Here is an 18,721-nt window from a genome sequence, read left to right as displayed (position 1 = left end):
CTCCAGGCACCGCTCCAGCGCGGGGAAGAACCAGTTAAGGCCCCGCCCCCCCTCCGTCATCGTCTCCCACCCCAGCCCCGCACGCGGGAAACCAGAGGAAAGCCCGCGCTTTCGCACTGCCCCACCACACCCTTCTGACGCAGCTCCCAAATATCAGCCCCACTCCATACCCCTGATATAGAATACAACAAACCCCCCCAACCCTCCCCGCAAGATACAAAACTCAAACAATGCCCCACAACAAGAAACAGAACAATACCCCAATAAATAACCATATCAAAATTACAAAAATACAGAAAAAGAGAACACAGCAACAGCAGAAACCAGTAATTAAGTATTACAACCGACCCCGCAACCCCCAACCCCTAGTCCAGGTCCAGTTTCTCCGTCCGCACGAAGGCCCACGCTTCCTCCGGGGAATCAAAATAATAATGCCGGTCCAAATAAGTTACCCACAAGCACGCAGGCTGCAACATTCCGAACTTTATCTTCTTCTTGTAGAGCACCTCTTTCGTCCGATTAAACCCGGACCGCCGCTTCGCCACCTCCGCACTCCAATCCTGGTAGATCCGTACTACCCCATTCTCCCAGTTGCTGCTCTTCACCTTCTTGGCCCAGCGCAGCACACACTCCCGATCACTGAACCGGTGGAACCTCACCAGCACCGCACATGGGGGTTCATTCTCCTTGGCCTCCTGGCCAGTACCCTGTGGGCCCCCTCCAGTTCCAGGGGCAGATGGAAAGATCCAGCCCCCACTAGCGAGGTCAGCATCGTAGCCACGTAGGTTGTCAGATCCGACCCCTCCAGCCCCTCCGCAAGGCCCAAGATCCTCAGATTTTTCCGCCTCATGCGGTGATCAAGCTCCTCGAAGCGGTCCTGCCACTTCTTGTGGAGTGCCTCGTGCCCCTCCACCTTACTCACAAGGGCCATGGCCTCCTCCTCTCGTTCAGTGGCCTGTGTCTGCAACGCCTTGATGGCAGCACCCTGTGTCGTCTGAATCTCCGAGAGCCTTTTGTTCGTTTCCTGCAGAGAGCTCAGTACTTCAGCCTTGAAATCTGCAAAACAGCGCAGGAGAGCAGCTTGCTGCTCCTGGGCCCACAGCCTCCACTCCTCTGGTGCTCCGCCGGCCGCCATCTTGGATTCCTTCCCCCGTTTTTTCTGGGGAGCTGCTGCCGTTTTTTTCCCCCTTTCCACTCCGAGTTCGATTCATGAAACGCGGAGAAAGTCGATCAGCACACCTTCCCCCACCGGGAGACGTCAAAAAAATTCCGTTTTGGGCTCTAAAAAGAGCCGAAAAGTCCGTTTGAAACGGGAGCTCCCAAATGTGCGGCTTCCTACGTCATTGCCGCCACCGGAAGTCACACTTATCCTTATTAAACTCTATCTGCCACATTTTGGCCCACTCACCTAACCTATCTATATCCATATTAAGTTTCTTATTTTCTCATTGCAACTTACTGCCCCACCTATTTTAGTGTAATCTGCAAATTTGGCAATAGAACCTTTCCTGTGTCCAAGTCGTTACCCCTTGCAAACATTCCTCCAAGCGAGTTGCCAGCACCTTCGGCAATTTCTTCGCATTGCCATTCAACAGAGATATGGGCCACACTTCTCTGAATCCTGTCCTTCAGGATTAAAGAGATAGAAGAGCGAGAACAAACAGAGTTGTTATCTCTGGGTTGTTGCCCGTGCCACGTGATAGTGAGATGAGGAATAGGGAGAGAGAGCAATTAAACACGTGGCTACAGGGATGGTGCAGGCGGGAGGGATTCAGATTTCTGGATAACTGGGGCTCTTTCTGGGGAAGGTGGGACCTCTATAGACAGGATGGTCTACATCTGAACCTGAGGGGCACCAATATCCTGGGGGGGAGATTTGTTAGTGCTCTTTGGGGGGGTTTAAACTAATTCAGCAGGGGCATGGGAACCTGGATTGTAGTTTTGGGGTACGGGAGATTGAGAGTATAGAGGTCAGGAGCACAGATTTGACTTCGCAAGAGGGTTCCAGTGTTCAGGTAGGTGGTTTGAAGTGTGTCTACTTCAATGCCAGGAGTATACAAAATAAGGTAGGGGAACTGGCAGCATGGGTTGGTACCTGGGACTTCGATGTTGTGGCCATTTCAGAGACATGGATAGAGCAGGGACAGGAATGGTTGTTGCAGGTTCCGGGGTTTAGGTGTTTTAATAAGCTCAGAGAAGGGGGCAAAAGAGGGGGAGGTGTGGCGCTGCTAGTCAAGGACAGTATTACGGTGGCGGAAAGGATGCTAGATGGGGACTCTTCTTCTGAGGTAGTATGGGCTGAGGTTAGAAACAGGAAAGGAGAGGTCACCCTGTTGGGAGTTTTCTATAGGCCACCTAATAGTTCTAGGGATGTAGAGGAAAGGATGGCGAAGATGATTCTGGAAAAGAGCGAAAGTAACAGGGTAGTTGTTATGGGAGACTTTAACTTTCCAAATATTGACTGGAAAAGATATAGTTCGAGTACATTAGATGGGTCATTCTTTGTACAATGTGTGCAGGAGGGTTTCCTGACACAATATGTTGACAGGCCAACAAGAGGCGAGGCCACATTGGATTTGGTTTTGGGTAATGAACCAGGCCAGGTGTTAGATCTGGAGGTAGGTGAGCACTTTGGAAACAGTGACCACAATTCGGTGACCTTTACGTTAGTGATGGAAAGGGATAAGTATACCCCGCAGGGCAAGAGTTATAGCTGGGGGAAGGGCAATTATGATGCCATTAGACATGACTTAGGATGTGTTGGTTGGAGAAGTAGGCTGCAAGGGTTGGGCACACTGGATATGTGGAGCTTGTTCAAGGAACAGCTATTGCATGTTCTTGATAAGTACGTACCAGTCAGGCAGGGAGGAAGGGGTCGAGCGAGGGAACCGTGGTTTACCAAAGAAGTGGAATCTCTTGTTAAGAGGAAGAAGGAGGCCTATGTGAAGATGAGGCATGAAGTTTCAGTTGGGGCGTCTGATAGTTACAAGGAAGCGAGGAAGGACCTAAAGAGAGAGCTGAGACGAGCAAGGAGGGGACATGAGAAGTCTTTGGCAGGTAGGATCAAGGAAAACCCAAAAGCTTTCTATAGGTATGTCAGGAATAAAAGAATGACTAGGGTAAGAGTAGGGCCAGTCAAGGACAGTGGTGGGAAGTTGTGTGTGGAGGCTGAGGAGATAAGCGAGATACTAAATGAATACTTTTCGTCAGTATTCACTCAAGAAAAAGATAATATTGTGGAGGAGAATGCTGAGACCCAGGCTATTAGAATAGATGAAATTGAGGTGCGTAGGGAAGAAGTGTTGGCAATTCTGGACAAGGTGAAAATAGATAAGTCCCCGGGGCCGGATGGGATTTATCCTAGGATTCTCTGGGAAGCCAGGGAAGAGATTGCTGAGCCTTTGGCTTTGATTTTTAGGTCATCATTGGCTACAGGAATAGTGCCAGAGGACTGGAGGATAGCAAATGTGGTCCCTTTGTTCAAGAAGGGGAGTAGAGATAACCCCGGTAACTATAGGCCGGTGAGCCTAACGTCTGTGGTGGGTAAAGTCTTGGAGAGGATTATAAAAGATACGATTTATAATCATCTAGATAGGAATAGTATGATTAGGGATAGTCAGCATGGTTTTGTGAAGGGTAGGTCATGCCTCACAAACCTTATCGAGTTCTTTGAGAAGGTGACTGAACAGGTAGACGAGGGTAGAGCAGTTGATGTGGTGTATATGGATTTCAGTAAAGCGTTTGATAAGGTTCCCCACGGTCGGCTATTGCAGAAAATACGGAGGCTGGGGATTGAGGGTGATTTAGAGATGTGGATCAGAAATTGGCTAGTTGAAAGAAGACAGAGAGTGGTAGTTGATGGGAAATGTTCAGAATGGAGTTCAGTTACGAGTGGCGTACCACAAGGATCTGTTCTGGGGCCGTTGCTGTTTGTCATTTTTATAAATGACCTAGAGGAGGGCGCAGAAGGATGGGTGAGTAAATTTGCAGACGACACTAAAGTCGGTGGAGTTGTAGACAGTGCGGAAGGATGTTGCAGGTTACAGAGTGACATAGATAAGCTGCAGAGCTGGGCTGAGAGGTGGCAAATGGAGTTTAATGTGGAGAAGTGTGAGGTGATTCACTTTGGAAAGAATAACAGGAATGCGGAATATTTGGCTAATGGTAAAATTCTTGGTAGTGTGGATGAGCAGAGGGATCTCGGTGTCCATGTACATAGATCCCTGAAAGTTGCCACCCAGGTTGATAGGGTTGTGAAGAAGGCCTATGGTGTGTTGGCCTTTATTGGTAGAGGGATTGAGTTCCGGAGCCATGAGGTCATGTTGCAGTTGTACAAAACTCTAGTACGGCCGCATTTGGAGTATTGCGTACAGTTCTGGTCGCCTCATTATAGGAAGGACGTGGAAGCTTTGGAACGGGTGCAGAGGAGATTTACCAGGATGTTGCCTGGTATGGAGGGGAAATCTTATGAGGAAAGGCTGATGGACTTGAGGTTGTTTTCGTTAGAGAGAAGAAGGTTAAGAGGTGACTTAATAGAGGCATACAAAATGATCAGAGGGTTAGATAGGGTTGTCAGCGAGAGCCTTCTCCCGCGGATGGAGGTGGCTAGCACGAGGGGACATAGCCTTAAATTGAGGGGTAATAGATATAGGACAGAGGTCAGAGGTGGGTTTTTTACGCAAAGAGTGGTGAGGCCGTGGAATGCCCTACCTGCAACAGTAGTGAACTCGCCAACATTGAGGGCATTTAAAAGTTTATTGGATAAGCATATGGATGATAAGGGCATAGTGTAGGTTAGATGGCCTTTAGTTTTTTTTCCATGTCGGTGCAACATCGAGGGCCGAAGGGCCTGTACTGCGCTGTATCGTTCTATGTTCTATGTTCTAATTAAGGGGCAATTTAGCGTGGCCAATCCACCTACCCTGAACATTTTTGGGTTGTGGGGGTGAGACCCACCCACGCAAACATGGGGAGAATGTGCAAACACCACACGGACTGTGACCCAGGGGCGGGATCAAACCTCGGATATCAGCGCCATGAGGCAGCAGCGCTAACCACTGCGCCACCGTACTGTCCCCAGCACCCCAAGGGATAAAAAATCGTTGAAGGTCCCCAGCATATGTGGCCCCAGCTCCTTTGCAAGTTTTTACTAAAATTCCACTGAGAATCCGTCTGGGCCTGGAGCCTTCTAATACTGCATAGAACCTCTGCACCTCATAATTTCCTTGAGCCCAAGCGGAACCTCCAGCCCCTGCAATTTCTCCCTACCCACCACCGGATGTTCAAACCATCGAAAAATTATACCACCCTCTGGCTCCAATCTATACAACCCCTGGTAAAAGGTCTCAAATATCCCAATTATCCTTCCTGGATCAGAAACCACTCCTCCCCCCGGGTCCTTAATTTACATTATTTCCCGAGAGGCCGCCTGCCATCTCAACTGGTGAGCCAATAACCTAGTAGCCTTCTGCTCATAGAACGCCCCTCGTACACGACAAAGCTGGCCAACCGTTTTGATACCATTCGAACTACATCTGGAGCTGCTTCTTCTCCATCAACAACTCCTCCTTTGGGGTAGCCGAGTATTGCTGGTTCACCAACCTCTGTCTCTCTATCCTTCTCCCTGCGAGCCTTAATCGAGAACAGCTCCCCCTATTCACCGCCTTTGATGCCTCCCAGAATGTGGAACGTGAGACCTCCTCACTCTTATTAAACTCCACATATATCCCGATAATAGTGACTATCCTCTCACACCCCCCTATTGGCAACAATGCCACATCCAGCCTCCATGGAGATTGCTGGGTGCAACCCCTCCCCAAATACAAATGTACATAGTGCGGAGCGTGGTCGGACTTGACAATTGCCGAATGTTTCAACCCTACCACCCCAGGAGCAGCGCCTTATCCACCATGAGGTAGTGACTATGGGAGTAAACCCGGTGCACACGTGAGAAAAACAAAGAAAATGACAGCACAGGAACAGGCCCTTCGGCCCTCCCAGCCTGCGCCGATCCAGATCATTTATCTAAACCTGTTGCCTATTTTCCAAGGATCTACTTCCCTCTGTTCCCCGTCCGTTCATATATCTGTCCAGATGCATCTTAAATGATGCTATCGTGCCCGCTTCTCCAACCTCCGCTGGCAAAGCGTTCCAGGCACCCACCACCCTCTGCGTAAAAAACTTTCCACGCACATATCCCTTAAACTTTCCCCCTCTCACCTTGAAACCATGACCCCTTGTAATTGGCACCCCAACTCTTGGTAAAAGTTTGTTGCTATCCACCCTGTCCATACCTCTCATAATTTTGTAGACCTCAATCAGGTCCCTCCTCAAACTCCGTCTTTCCAAAGAAAACAATCCTAATCTACTCAACCTTTCTTCATAGCTAGCACCCTCCATACCAGGCAACATCCTGGGGAACCTCCTCTGCACCCTCTCTAAAGCATCCATATCCTTCTGGTAATGCGGCGACCAGAACTACACGCAGTATTCCAAATGTGGCCGAACCAAAGTCCTATACAACTGTAACATGACCTGCCGACTCTTGTACTCAATACCGCGTCCGATGAAGGCAAGCATGCTATATGCCTTCTTGACCACTCTATCGACCTGCATTGCCACCTTCAGGGTACAATGGACCTGAACTCCCAGATCTCTCTGTACATCAATTTTCCCCAGGACTCTTCCATTGACCATATAGTCCGCTCTTAAATTAGATCTTACAAAATGCATCTCCTCGCATTTGCCTGGATTGAACTCCATCTGCCATTTCTCTGCCCAACTCTCCAATCTATCTATATTTTGCTGTATTCTCTGACAGTCCTCCTCGCTATCTGCAACTCCACCAATCTTAGTATCATCTGCAAATTTGCTAATCAGACCACCTATACCTTCGTCCAGATCATTTATGTATATTAAAAACAACAGTGGTCCGAGCATGGATCCCTGTGGAACACCACTAGTCACCGTTCTCCATTTTGAGACACTCCCTTCCACCAATATTCTGTCTCCTGTTGCCCAGCCAGTTCTTTATCCATCTAGCTAGTACACCCTGAACACCATACAACTTCACTTTTTCTATCAACCTGCCATGGGAAACTTTATAAAACGCCTTACTGAAGTCCATGTATATGACATCTACAGCCCTTCCCTCATCAATTAACTTTGTCACTTCCTCAAAGAATTCTATAAGGTTTGTAAGATATGACCTTCCCTGCACAAAACCATGCTGCCTATCACTGATAAGTCTATTTTCTTTCAAATGTGAATAGATCCTATCCCTCAGTATCTTCTCCAACAGTTTGCCTACCACTGACGTCAAGCTCACAGGTCTATAATTCCCTGTATTATCCCTGCTGCCCTTCTTAAACAAAGGGACAACATTAGCAATTCTCCAGTCCTCCGGGACCTCACCTGTGCTCAAGGATGCTGCAAAGGTATGTGTTAAGGCCCTAGCTATTTCGTCCCTCGTTTCCCTCAGTAACCTGGGATAGATCCCATCTGGTCCTGGGGACTTGTCCACCTTAATGCCTTTTGGAATACCCAAAACTTCCTCCTTCCTTATGTCGACATGACCTAGCTCCCAATCCACATTCCCTAGCTCCTGCTGAATTTTGTTATACTTGGCCTTTTCCCAATTTACCACTCTTCCTTTAGGACCACTCTCATCTTTGTTCATGAGTATTCTAAAATTTACGGAATTGTGATCCCTATTCCCAAAGTAATCACCGACTGAAACTTCAACCACGTGGCCGGGATCATTCCCCACTACCAGGTCCAGTATGGCCCCTTCCCAAGTTGGACTATTTACATACTGCTCTAAAAAAATTCTCCTGGATGCTCCTTACAAATTCTGCTCCATCTACACCTCCAACACTACATGAGTCCCATTCAATGTTGGGGAAGTTAAAATCTCCCATCACAACCAAAGGAGAACATCTTCTCCCTTGGATGTCTAAATCTCCATGGATCTGCACCCCCCCTTCTGCTCCATGAACCCGAGCAGCTCCTTCGTCAACCCCAATGTCTTAAGGGATTTAGGACATGACCTGTCCCATCTGAGATCAAGCATACAATTAATATCACCCCACTCCCCCACCCCACCATAATTAGCCGATGGGAATTCAGATCTGGGATGGCCGCCATCACCCTCTTGATAAATTCCTTATCTTCCCAATTCGGTGCGTACATGTTCACCAAAACCACAGGAGTCCCCTCCAACCTCCCACTCATGATCTGCCCCCAGATGCAACATTATGTTATTCATCGAGAAGGCTGCCCTCTTATTGATAACCTACGCGGTTCCCCATGTTTTTGCGAATGGAACACTTGTCCCACTCGCCCTTTCCTCAACCTTGTTTTATCCATAATCCTCAGGTGTGTCTCCTGTAAGAAAACCACATCCGCCTTCAAGCTCTTTAAATGGGCGAAAACCCAAGATCTTTTAACCAGCATCATTCAATCTCCTCACATTCCATGTGACCAGTTTGGTGGGGGGTCACCAGGCCCCCTCCCACCCTGGTTAACCACATCCTACTCATAAGGGAATCTAACAAAGCCCTGCCTCGCCCAGTTTCCAGGCCCACCTAAGATGGCCACCGTCACCTCTATCCATCCAGCAACTTAGCAAAGAGACCTTCACCATCGGCAGCCCACCTTCCCCATCCGCCCCCATCCCAAACAAGGAAAACCAACCAACAAAGAAAGAACAAAGAACAGTACAGCACAGAACAGGCCTTTCGGCCCACCAAGCTTGTACCAGTCATGATACCAACCTTGGCTAAAACCCTCAGCACTCCCAAGTGCCGTATCCCTCTATACCCAACCTATCTATGTATTTGTCAGGATGCCTTTTGAACGCTGTTAATGTATCTGCTTCCCCAACCTCCCCTGGCAACGCATTCAAAACAACACCCCTCACTCCCCAAATAACCAGCCGTGGCTTTCTCCTCCACTCTGCTTCCATTAACCAGCACCTCTGCGAACAGGGTGCCCCCCCCCCCCCCCCCCCCACGCAGCTGGAGAGAAAAGCAAGTTATATTTTCAAAAATTCCACACAAAACCCACCACTATCCAAACTGGATTTTAATCTGATACACCATACCAATCTGTCCCCATACCCACTTCCCTGTCCCTCCATTCCCAACCGTTGCTTTAAAACATCAATAACCCATGCCCCAAACATAGGGTAACAGATATTACAGAAATATACAAAATATGATAGGAAGTCCCCAGTGAAAACAAAACTCCAAAACTTCGCCACACAGGTGAAACTGCCCAATACATTCAAATTCCCACCAGTCCATGCTGCTTGTTGAAGTTGTTTGCCTCCTCCAGACGTGTCAAAATAATGGTCTCTGGCACCATGCGTGATCCACAGGCGGGCCGGGGAGACCATTCTGAATTTCATCTTGCTCCTAAAAAGAGCCGACTAGGCATTATTAAACCCGGTCCTCCTTTTCACCATTTCTGCTCCCCAAGTCCTGGGAAATTCTAACGGTGTGGCCTTTCCACTTGTACCCTCATGTCTCCTTTGCCCACCTCAGGATCTTTTCTTTGTCTAATTACTTGTGAAGTTGAACTGTGATTGCCCCTGGTGGCTCCCTGGATTTGTCTTTTTCCTCGCAAAGATAGGCCTGGCCCACCTCAGGAAGCGTGAAAAGACCCCCCTCCCACCAGCGGCCCGAACATCTTTTCCACGTACTCCGTGGCCTTCTATGCCCTCGGGCAGCCCAACGATCCTCAGATTTTGTCATCTGAGGCAACTCTCCAGGTCGTTGATCCTGGCCTTCATTATTTTTTGCCCCTCTGCCATCATCATCACCTCTGCCTCCAAGGAGGCAATCCAATCCTCATGATCTGAGACTGTCTCCGCTACTTTCTGGATCGACGAACTCTGTGCCTCCAACCACTGTTCCACTCTCTCTCAGTCACTTTTGCCAGATCGTCCGTGTCCTTTAAACTCTCCCGTCAGAAACTCCACCAACTTGTCAGTCATCCATTGAGCGGGTAACGATGCTACAGGTCTCTCCGCCATATTTATCCCTCCTGCTCCATGTGCATCTTTGGAGTCCGAAGAGAGCCTTTTACGCAACACTCCTTGTTTGGCAACCTTTAGACATCCCATACCGGAGGAGGAATCCTAATTCTTCCACTATATCACTTTTTCACCTTCACAGCACTTGCTAAAGGGGAAAAAAAGGCCAAAAAATCAAGTCCTCAGGCAGGAGCCACCTTTTGTACAACATTTCACTTCATGGCCATCACCAGGAGTTCACAAGCTTTTATGTGGTACTTTATCAAGTGTCTTTTGAAAGGCTATAAACACATCAACTGCACTGCCTTCTTTCACCCTCTGTTTTAATCAGGTTCAGCAAATACAATTTGCCTGCAACAAACCCATGAAATGAAATGAAATTAAAATCACTTATTGTCACAAGTAGGCTTCAAATGAAGTTACTGTGAAAAGCCCCTAGTCGCCACATTCCGGCGCGTGTTCGGGGAGGCTGGTACGGGAATTGAACTGTGCTGCTGTCCTGCCTTGGTCTGCTTTCAAAGCCAGTGATTTAGCCCTGTGCTAAACCAGCCCCTCTGTTGTCCTTTATGCTTGTCCAGTAGCTGCTAACTTTCTCCAGGATTATGGTTTCCAAATGTTTTCTCACCATCAATGTTAAGCTGACTGACCTGTAATCGCTAGGTTTCTCAAGGGCAATTAGGGCTGGACAACAAAAATTCTGGCCCAGCCAACAATGTCCCATCCCATGCAAGAACTTCAAAAAAATCCTTTTCCCTTTTTTTGAACCTTTGTCCTCTTTAACCAACACTCTTCCCTCTGCAGCCGAGGATGCATTCCATCCAGACTGGGTGACTTTATAAAAAGTCCTTTCATGGGATGTCTACATTTCTGCAAGTGCTAGCACTTGTTTCTCATTCCTAATTGCCCTTAAGAAGGTGGTGATGAGCTGCCTTTTTGAACTGCTGAAGACCATTTAGTACAGGTACACCGAGAATGCTGTTCGGAGGGAGTTCCAGGAATTTGATCTAGCAACAGTGAAGCAATGCCGATATAGTTCCAAGTTAGAAATTTGCAGGTGCTGGTGTTCCCATGCATCTACTGCCCTTGTCATTCGAGGTAGTTTGAGGTTGCAGATCTGGATGGTGCTGTCTAAGCAGCCTTGGTGAGTCGTTGCAGTGCACTTTGTGTATAGTACACTCCACTGCCACTGTTGCAGAGGTAGTGAATGTTTAAGGTGGTGGGTGGGGTGCTGATCAAGAGAGCTACTTTGTCCTGGATCATGTTGAACTTCTTGAGAATTGTTGGAATTGCACTCACCCAGGCTAATGAAGAGAGCAGCACAGTAGCATAGTGGTTAGCACAACTGCTTCATAGCTCCAGGGTTCTAGTTTCGATTCCCAGCTTGGGTCACTGTCTGTGTGGTGTCTGCACATTCTGCATGCGTTCCTCCTGGTACTCCGGTTTCCTCTGGTCTCCATGGGCCATGGCATTAACCACTGAGATGGGACAGGTGGGTAAACTTCTGTCAGTGTCTTTGGCTGTGCCATTCGCGAGCGGTCCTCCATTATTCATCATAATGGGCCTGTGCTACCCTCTTGACTTTTCTTTCCACTTTCTTTGGGAACACCATGCACTGACTCTCTCTGCTTACCCACAATGACAGGGTGGTGATCAGGAACTTTGTGGGATGGGCATAAGTGCCCATTTCTTTTTTGCTGCATTTTGCCACCTCATTGGATTTATATTTTAGTAGTTATATATTTTCTCTCTCTCTCTCTTTCTGGCCACATTCCTGTTTGGCACAGCGATGCATCAAATCTGATGCATCTCGATGTAACAGCCCAGTCACCAGCATGAGACTAAACGTTGGCGTTTCATGCAAAAAGCATAGCAGATGGCTTGCACCCAGAATTCTGTTTTGCATGCCATGTCTATGCGCCTTTGTCCAAAGATGTGCAGGTTCGGTGGATTGGCTATGCTAAATTGTGCTTAGTGTCCAAAAAGGTTAGGTGGGATTACTGCGATGGGGTGGAGGTGTGGGCTCTTTCCAAGAGCCGGTGCAGACTCGATGGGGCGAATGACCTTCTGCACTGCAAATTCTGTGATTCTAAGAGCATTCCAGACGTGTGCTCTGTAGACAGTGAGAGTTCGAAGTTGAGGTACTCGCCTCAGAATTCCCAGCCTCTGATGTTGGGGGCGATTCTCCAATGTGGAGTCCAAGTGTTCGCGCCGTCATGAACGCCGTCGCTGGGACCAAATGGGATCCGTGCCAACCCGCGCATGCGCAGTTGGGCCATGCCAACCTGCGCATGCGCGGGGGACTTCTTTAGCGCGCCAGCCCCGACTCAAGATGGCGTCAGTGTTCAGGGGCCGGCTGCGCCAGGAAGGCGGCCCGGGGGGTGGGGGCGGCCCCGCCGATTCCAGCGGCCCGTGCCGTGCCAGCGCAATGGCGCCGATTCTCCGCACCTCGGAGAATCGCGAGACGGCGTCGGGGCGTCCTGGCTCGGTTGCGGTGATTCTCCGGCCCGGCGTGGGGCTCAGAGAACCGCCCCCCTCATCTTGTAGCTTCAGTATATATATGGCTGATTCAGTTCCGTTTCTGGTCAATGGTAACACCAGGATGTTGATAGTGGGAGATTCAGTAATGGAAATGCCAATGAATGTAAAGGGGAATTGGTTAGATTCTACTTATTGGAGATGACCATTACCTGGCACTTGTCTGGCATGAACGTAACTTGCTACTTATCAGCCTAACACTGAATGTTGTCTAGGTCTTAATGCATATTGGCATGGACTGCTTCAGAATCTGAGGAGTTGCAAATGGTACTGAATATTGTGCAATCATCAGCGAACATCCCCACTTCTGACCTTATGATGCAGGGAAAATCTTTGATGAAGCAGCTGAAGATGGCTGGGTCTAGGACATCACCCTGAGGAACTCCTACATTGATGTCTTGGGACTGAGTTGATTGGCCACCAAAATCTACAATAATTTGTGTTTGTGCTTGATATGACTCCAACCAGTGGAGTTTTATCCCTGAATCGTACTGAGTTCAATTTTGCTAGGCCTCTGATGCCCTTGATACTCTACTCTCAGCCCTTCTCATACTTCCTCTTGATCTATTTTTATATCGTCTGGTGTTCTGACAATCTCCTTGTTTACTGTAGCTTTGGTAAAGTTGTTTTCCTTGGTAAACACTGATGCAAAGTCATGCCTTCTTCTTCCCTTTTAGATTTCTCTTTTAGTCCCTAATCCACCTCCATCACTTTTATCACATCCCATATAATAATATTTATTGTCACAAGTAGGCTTACATTAACACTGCAATGAAGTTACTGCGAAAAGCCTCTAGTCGCCACATGCCGGCGCCTGTTCAGGGTACATGGAGATAGAATTCAGAAGGACCAATTCACCTAACAGCACGTCTTTCGGGACTTGTTGGAGGAAACCGGAGCACCCGGAGGAAACCCACGCAGACACAGGGAGAACATGCAGACTCTGCACAGACAGTGACCCAAGCCGGGAATCAAATCTGGAACCCCAGTGCTGTGAAGCAACAGTGCTAACCACTGTGCTACCGTGTTGACTTGCTTATGGAAGACCTTTAATTTCTATTTATGTGGACTCTCAACCTATTCTTGACTGTCTTTTTGAATCTCATTCAAAGCCATGAGCTCCTGGGAAGAGCAAAAAGGCTGATAAAATCTCAGGCTTATTTAGGTAAAAGAATATCTGGAAAATTAATCTCTCAATCCCCATGACTATCAAAAATAGTTCAGGAGATTACTCTGGCCATAATTCTATGCAGTACTTACCTTTAAGAGGTACTCTTTATTTCAGCCAAAAACAGGTCTAACGCTTATGTGAAGGAACTCAGTGAATCAGCATCTACTGTATGAGCTGGCAACCTGGTCATCCCTAATCTACTTAATTTGAGTAAATTGTCAAACTGGGACACAATCTCCAAAGTATGAAGTCCCAGCACCTTTCACCTATCTTGATAATATTGCTTACCATCTATTGATTTGTGAACACCGGATAATTTATTTGTATGCAAATATAAATGGCAAAATATGTACTGTACTAACATACCTAAAGCATTGCCAATTTTGTTGTGGCTCAGATCCAAGTGTTTCAACTTGTGTGAGATGCATATAGCCTCAGCAAGCAACACAGCAGCATGATCATCAAAATAATTCCCAGAAAGGATAGCTCTCGTCAGTGTTAAATTTTCCATGAACATGGAGGCAATTGCTCTGGCCCCTTCAACTCCCAGTTGGTTGTCTGACAAATCAACATCTACAAGTGATAAAAAAAGGCAATATTAAAGGAAAGAGTTTCACATGTGGATCACTATATTTAAAAAGAAAAAGGCACAGGAATTATTAACGATCAATACGGTCCTATCAGTATTAAAAATAAGAACAGTCAGATTTCATGGTTTATTTATTTAAAAACAAAACATTTCTAATTACTAACTTAGGAAGCTCAGGCCTAACCCGGTCTTCATCAGACATCATCAGATGGAAATGAGGCCATGACAGCTGAGGACCTTGAGATGTTTGTTATCACTAAGGAAGTAGTGATGGACAAGCTAATGGGGCTAAAGGTAGACAAGTCTCCTGGCCCTGATGGAATGCATCCCAGAGTGCTAAAAGAGATGGCTAGGGAAATTGCAAATGCACTAGTGATAATTTACCAAAATTCATTAGACTCTGGGGTGGTCCCGGCGGATTGGAAATTAGCAAACGTGACACCGCTTTTTTAAAAAGGAGGTAGGCAGAAAGCGGGTAATTATAGGCCAATTAGCTCGACTTCGGTAGTAGGGAAGATGCTGAAATCTATCATCAAGGAAGAAATAGCGAGGCATCTGGGTGGAAATTGTCCCATTGGGCAGACTCAGCATGGGTTCATAAAGGGCAGGTCGTGCCTAACTAATTTAGTGGAATTTTTGAGGGCATTACCAGTGCGGTAGATCACGGGGAGCCAATGGATGTGCTATATCTGGATTTCCAGAAAGCTTTTGACAAGGTGACACACAAAGGGCGCGATTCTCCGCAAGTGCGGCTAGTCGTAAAGGCTGCCGTGAAACCGGCCGTGTTTCACGGCAGCCTCCGCGCCCCCTCCCGGGACCCGATTCACCCCCCCCGGTCGGGGCTAGCATCGCGGCCCCGGGAAGAACGGCAGCGTGGGCTTAGCGAACGTTCGCTAAGCCCGGCCGCCAAGACTCACGGTGGCTGATGCGCACGATGACGCCAGCCGCACATGCGCGGGTTGGACGGCTCCAACCCGCGCATGCGCGGATGACGTCATCACGCATATGCGTCAAACCCGCACATGCGCGGTCCGTCATGCCCCTCAGCCGGCCCGCGGACTGATCCTGCGGGGCGGCGGAGGGACAAAGAGTGCGTGGGAATCGGACCCGCTACCCGCGATCGGTGGGCATCGATCGCGGGCCCATGCCACCCTTGGCACGGCCGTGCCAATCGGTGGCATGGTTGTGCAGAACGGCACTTTGCGGCCGTTTTCACGAACTGTGATAGCAGGTGTGTTTAAATTCATGAAAACGGCCGTAAAGGCCTGGGAAATCGGCCCATCGGATAGGGAAGAATCGCTGCTTGCTGTAAAAAAATGGCGAGCAGCGATTCGTGTCGTGGGGCGGCCGTGGGGGGGGGGAGAATAGCAGGAGGTCGGGAAAAATGTCAGGAAGGCCTTCCCGCTATTCTCCGACCCGTCGTGGGGGGCGGAGAATCGCGCCCAAAAGATTGCTGCATAAGATAAAGATGCATGGCATTAAGGGTAAAGTAGTAGCATGGATAGAGGATTGGTTAATTAATAGAAAGCAAAGAATGGGGATTAATGGGTGTTTCTCTGTTTGGCAATCAGTAGCTCGTGGTGTCCCTCAGGGTTCCGTGTTGGGCCCACAATTGTTCAGAATTTATATAGATGATTTGGAGTTGGGGACCAAGTGCAATGTGTCCAAGTTTGCAGACGTCACTAAGATGAGTGGTAAAGCAAAAAGTGCAGAGGATACTGGAAGTCTGCAGAGGGATTTGGATAGGTTAAGTGAATGGGCTAGGGTCTGGCAGATGGAATACAATGTTGGCAAATGTGAGGTTATCCATTTTGGTAGAATAGCAAAAGGGATTATTATTTAAATGATAAAATATTAAAACATGCCACTGTGCAGAGAGATCTGGGTGTGCTAGTGCATGAGTCGCAAAAAGTTGGTTTACAGGTGCAACAGGTGATTAAGAAGGTAAATGGAATTTTGTCCTTCATTGCTAGGGGAATGGAATTTAAGACCAGGGAGGTTATGCTGCAATTGTATAAGGTGTTAGTGAGGCCACACCTGGAGTATTGTGTTCAGTTTTGGTCTCCTTCCCTGAGAAAGGACATACTGGCGCTAGAGGGTGTGCAGAGGAGATTCACTAGGTTAATCCCAGAGCTGAAGGGGTTGGATTACGAGGAGAGGTTGAGTAGACTGGGACTGTACTCGTTGGAATTTAGAAGGATGCCGGGGGATCTGATAGAAACGTATAACATTATGAAGGGAATAGATAGGATAGATGCGGGCAGGTTGTTTCCACTGGCGGGTGAAAGCAGCACTAGGGGGCATAGCCTCAAAATAAGGGGAAGTAGATTTAGGACTGAGTTTAGGAGGAACTTCTTCACCCAAAGGGTTGTGAATCTATGGAATTCCTTGCCCAGTGAAGCAGTTGAGGCTCCTTCATTAAATGTTTTTAAGATAAAGATAGATAATTTTTTGAAGAATAAAGGGATTAAGGGTTATGGTGTTCGGGCTGGATAGTGGGGCAGAGTCCAAAAAAGATCAGCCATGATCTCATTGAATGGTGGAGCAGGCTCGAGGGGCCAGATGGCCTACTCCTGCTCCTAGTTCTTATGTTCTTATCTCACCAGGTGTCTGTACAACATTGCTTTTCAGTCACAACAGTAATTAAGATCCAAAACCTAGGCTAACATCTCAACTTCCTCAGTTAGGGCTGCCGAAGCCACTACCACCTGAAATCACAAACCAAACTTAGGACCAATGGTCTGTAAAGCTTAGCGTTACAAATAACATGGTAAAATAAGAAGGGGATGATCTGGTTCATGCTATTCAAAGACGCGGCGGTGAGTGAGCAGGTGGGGGGGTGATGAATATCACTGCAGGCCTGCTCCCTGGCTTCATTTTATTCCCAATCATTTTATCAGAAACAGGATGAGGGAACAGCAGGGCTATTTGCCCACAAGTGATGGGTAGCCCAATGACTCTGTTAATGGCCTGTTGAGGCCCATGTCAAAGATCGACCGCAATTTTCCAGAGGCCTCGAGGTCCCCAAGGGCATTGGGTAACAGTGTAACTGCTGGGAGCAGGTCTTCCGGCAGCAGACCAGGGCGGTGACAGTCTTCCAAATTCCTAATGTCCTCCAAAATTAGGAATTAGAAATGTTTTATTTTTAAAAGGAATAAACCTTAAAATCTTAAAGTTTTATTGCGCTGTGGGGGGGAGAAACAGTGCTCCAGGCAGGCCTTTTGTTCCCATCTGGCTCCAGTTGCAACCCCAGCCAGCCCTGTGGTGATACTCCCCCTCCACAATGGTGGCCCAGCTGCTAAGAGCCATTTTTAAATTCTGCAACAGTTGGAAGCATGGCATCTCCATGTTGTGGTTCTCTCTCCCTAGTGGTCCTTCAACTTTGAGAGCCTATCAGCTGTCCTCAATTGGATGATGAGCCCATCCTCAGGCCACTGATTGGCAAATTGTGGGAAATTCTCAGCTGGGTACCTGTTCCTCACAAAGCTCCAGGCCAGGACCCCCATTTCAGCCTGATGGGAAAGCCCACAGGAAAATACCCGTTCAAACTCATGGTTAATCAGCAGCCGTTTTATACAGTGAAGTTGATGAAATGAGTTTGGCAATTTAGTTTTTAGGAATTTTCCAACATGTCCCCTTGTTCTCTACGTCCCTCCTAAAAAATGCCATTCTTACTGGTCACACTGTCACAGGTAATTAGTGGATATGTGTGAGAAAGTAAAAAGCAGCACCGCCTTGCTCAGAAGACTCAAGTCAATAGGTTAAGGAGGTATAGAGATGCTTAAACCTGTAATGTAACAATTATCCTTCAGCATTTCAGCGATAGCTCTGGCACCTTCTGCCTCCAACCAGTTATCCTTCAGATTCAACTTTAAGACAGATGTGTTGGTTATCAGAGAAACAGAAATTGCCTTGGCACCCTGAAAGTAAAGGAAAAAATAATTAGTGGAATTTCCTTGCTTTGCAGCTTTTACAATCCACAGGAGTTTACGATTTTCAGGATGAGATCACTGGAAAATAGATGAAGAAAAGTGACATTAATTATGTCCAGTGGGACACTGAAAACATTCTGCTTTAATTGCCTTTTGGCTTAGATGTTAAACCGACTTGCTTCTTAGATTGTTGCAAAATATCCCATGCTACGGTTTCAAAGAAAAGCAGGGGCATTCTCCCCAACGTCCTGGCTGTCCTAGCCAATATTTATCCCTCAGCCAACATAACTGGATTATCTGGTCATTATCACATTGCTGCATAAGATGTGGGACCTTCAACTGTGCAAATTGACTCACACATTTCCTATATTAAAACAATGGCAACATTGCAAAAGTTGGCTGTCAAGTGCTCCGTGAGGTCCTGAAGTCGTGAAAAGCACTATACAAATCCAAGTCAG

The 18,721-nt window shown here is 47.6% G+C and overlaps 1 protein-coding gene across 2 annotated transcripts in view; it reads right to left on the bottom strand.

Annotated features, from left to right (window-relative positions):
* Positions 1 to 18,721, bottom strand: part of lrrc74b (leucine rich repeat containing 74B) — a 101,618-nt gene that overhangs the window by 63,135 nt on the left and 19,762 nt on the right. For both annotated transcript variants that reach the window (XM_038812558.1, XM_038812644.1), the window contains exons 4-5: positions 18,119 to 18,251; positions 14,109 to 14,315 (exon numbers count right to left, since the gene is read on the bottom strand). In XM_038812558.1, coding sequence (XP_038668486.1) covers positions 14,109 to 14,315; positions 18,119 to 18,251 — 340 coding nt within the window. The remainder of the gene's footprint in view (positions 1 to 14,108; positions 14,316 to 18,118; positions 18,252 to 18,721) is intronic.

This window comes from Scyliorhinus canicula, chromosome 1 (assembly GCF_902713615.1).
Source record: "Scyliorhinus canicula chromosome 1, sScyCan1.1, whole genome shotgun sequence".
In the NCBI taxonomy this organism is placed as follows: domain Eukaryota; kingdom Metazoa; phylum Chordata; class Chondrichthyes; order Carcharhiniformes; family Scyliorhinidae; genus Scyliorhinus; species Scyliorhinus canicula.
Note: the sequence above shows the minus strand (reverse complement) of the source record. Positions and strands in the feature narration are given on the sequence as shown.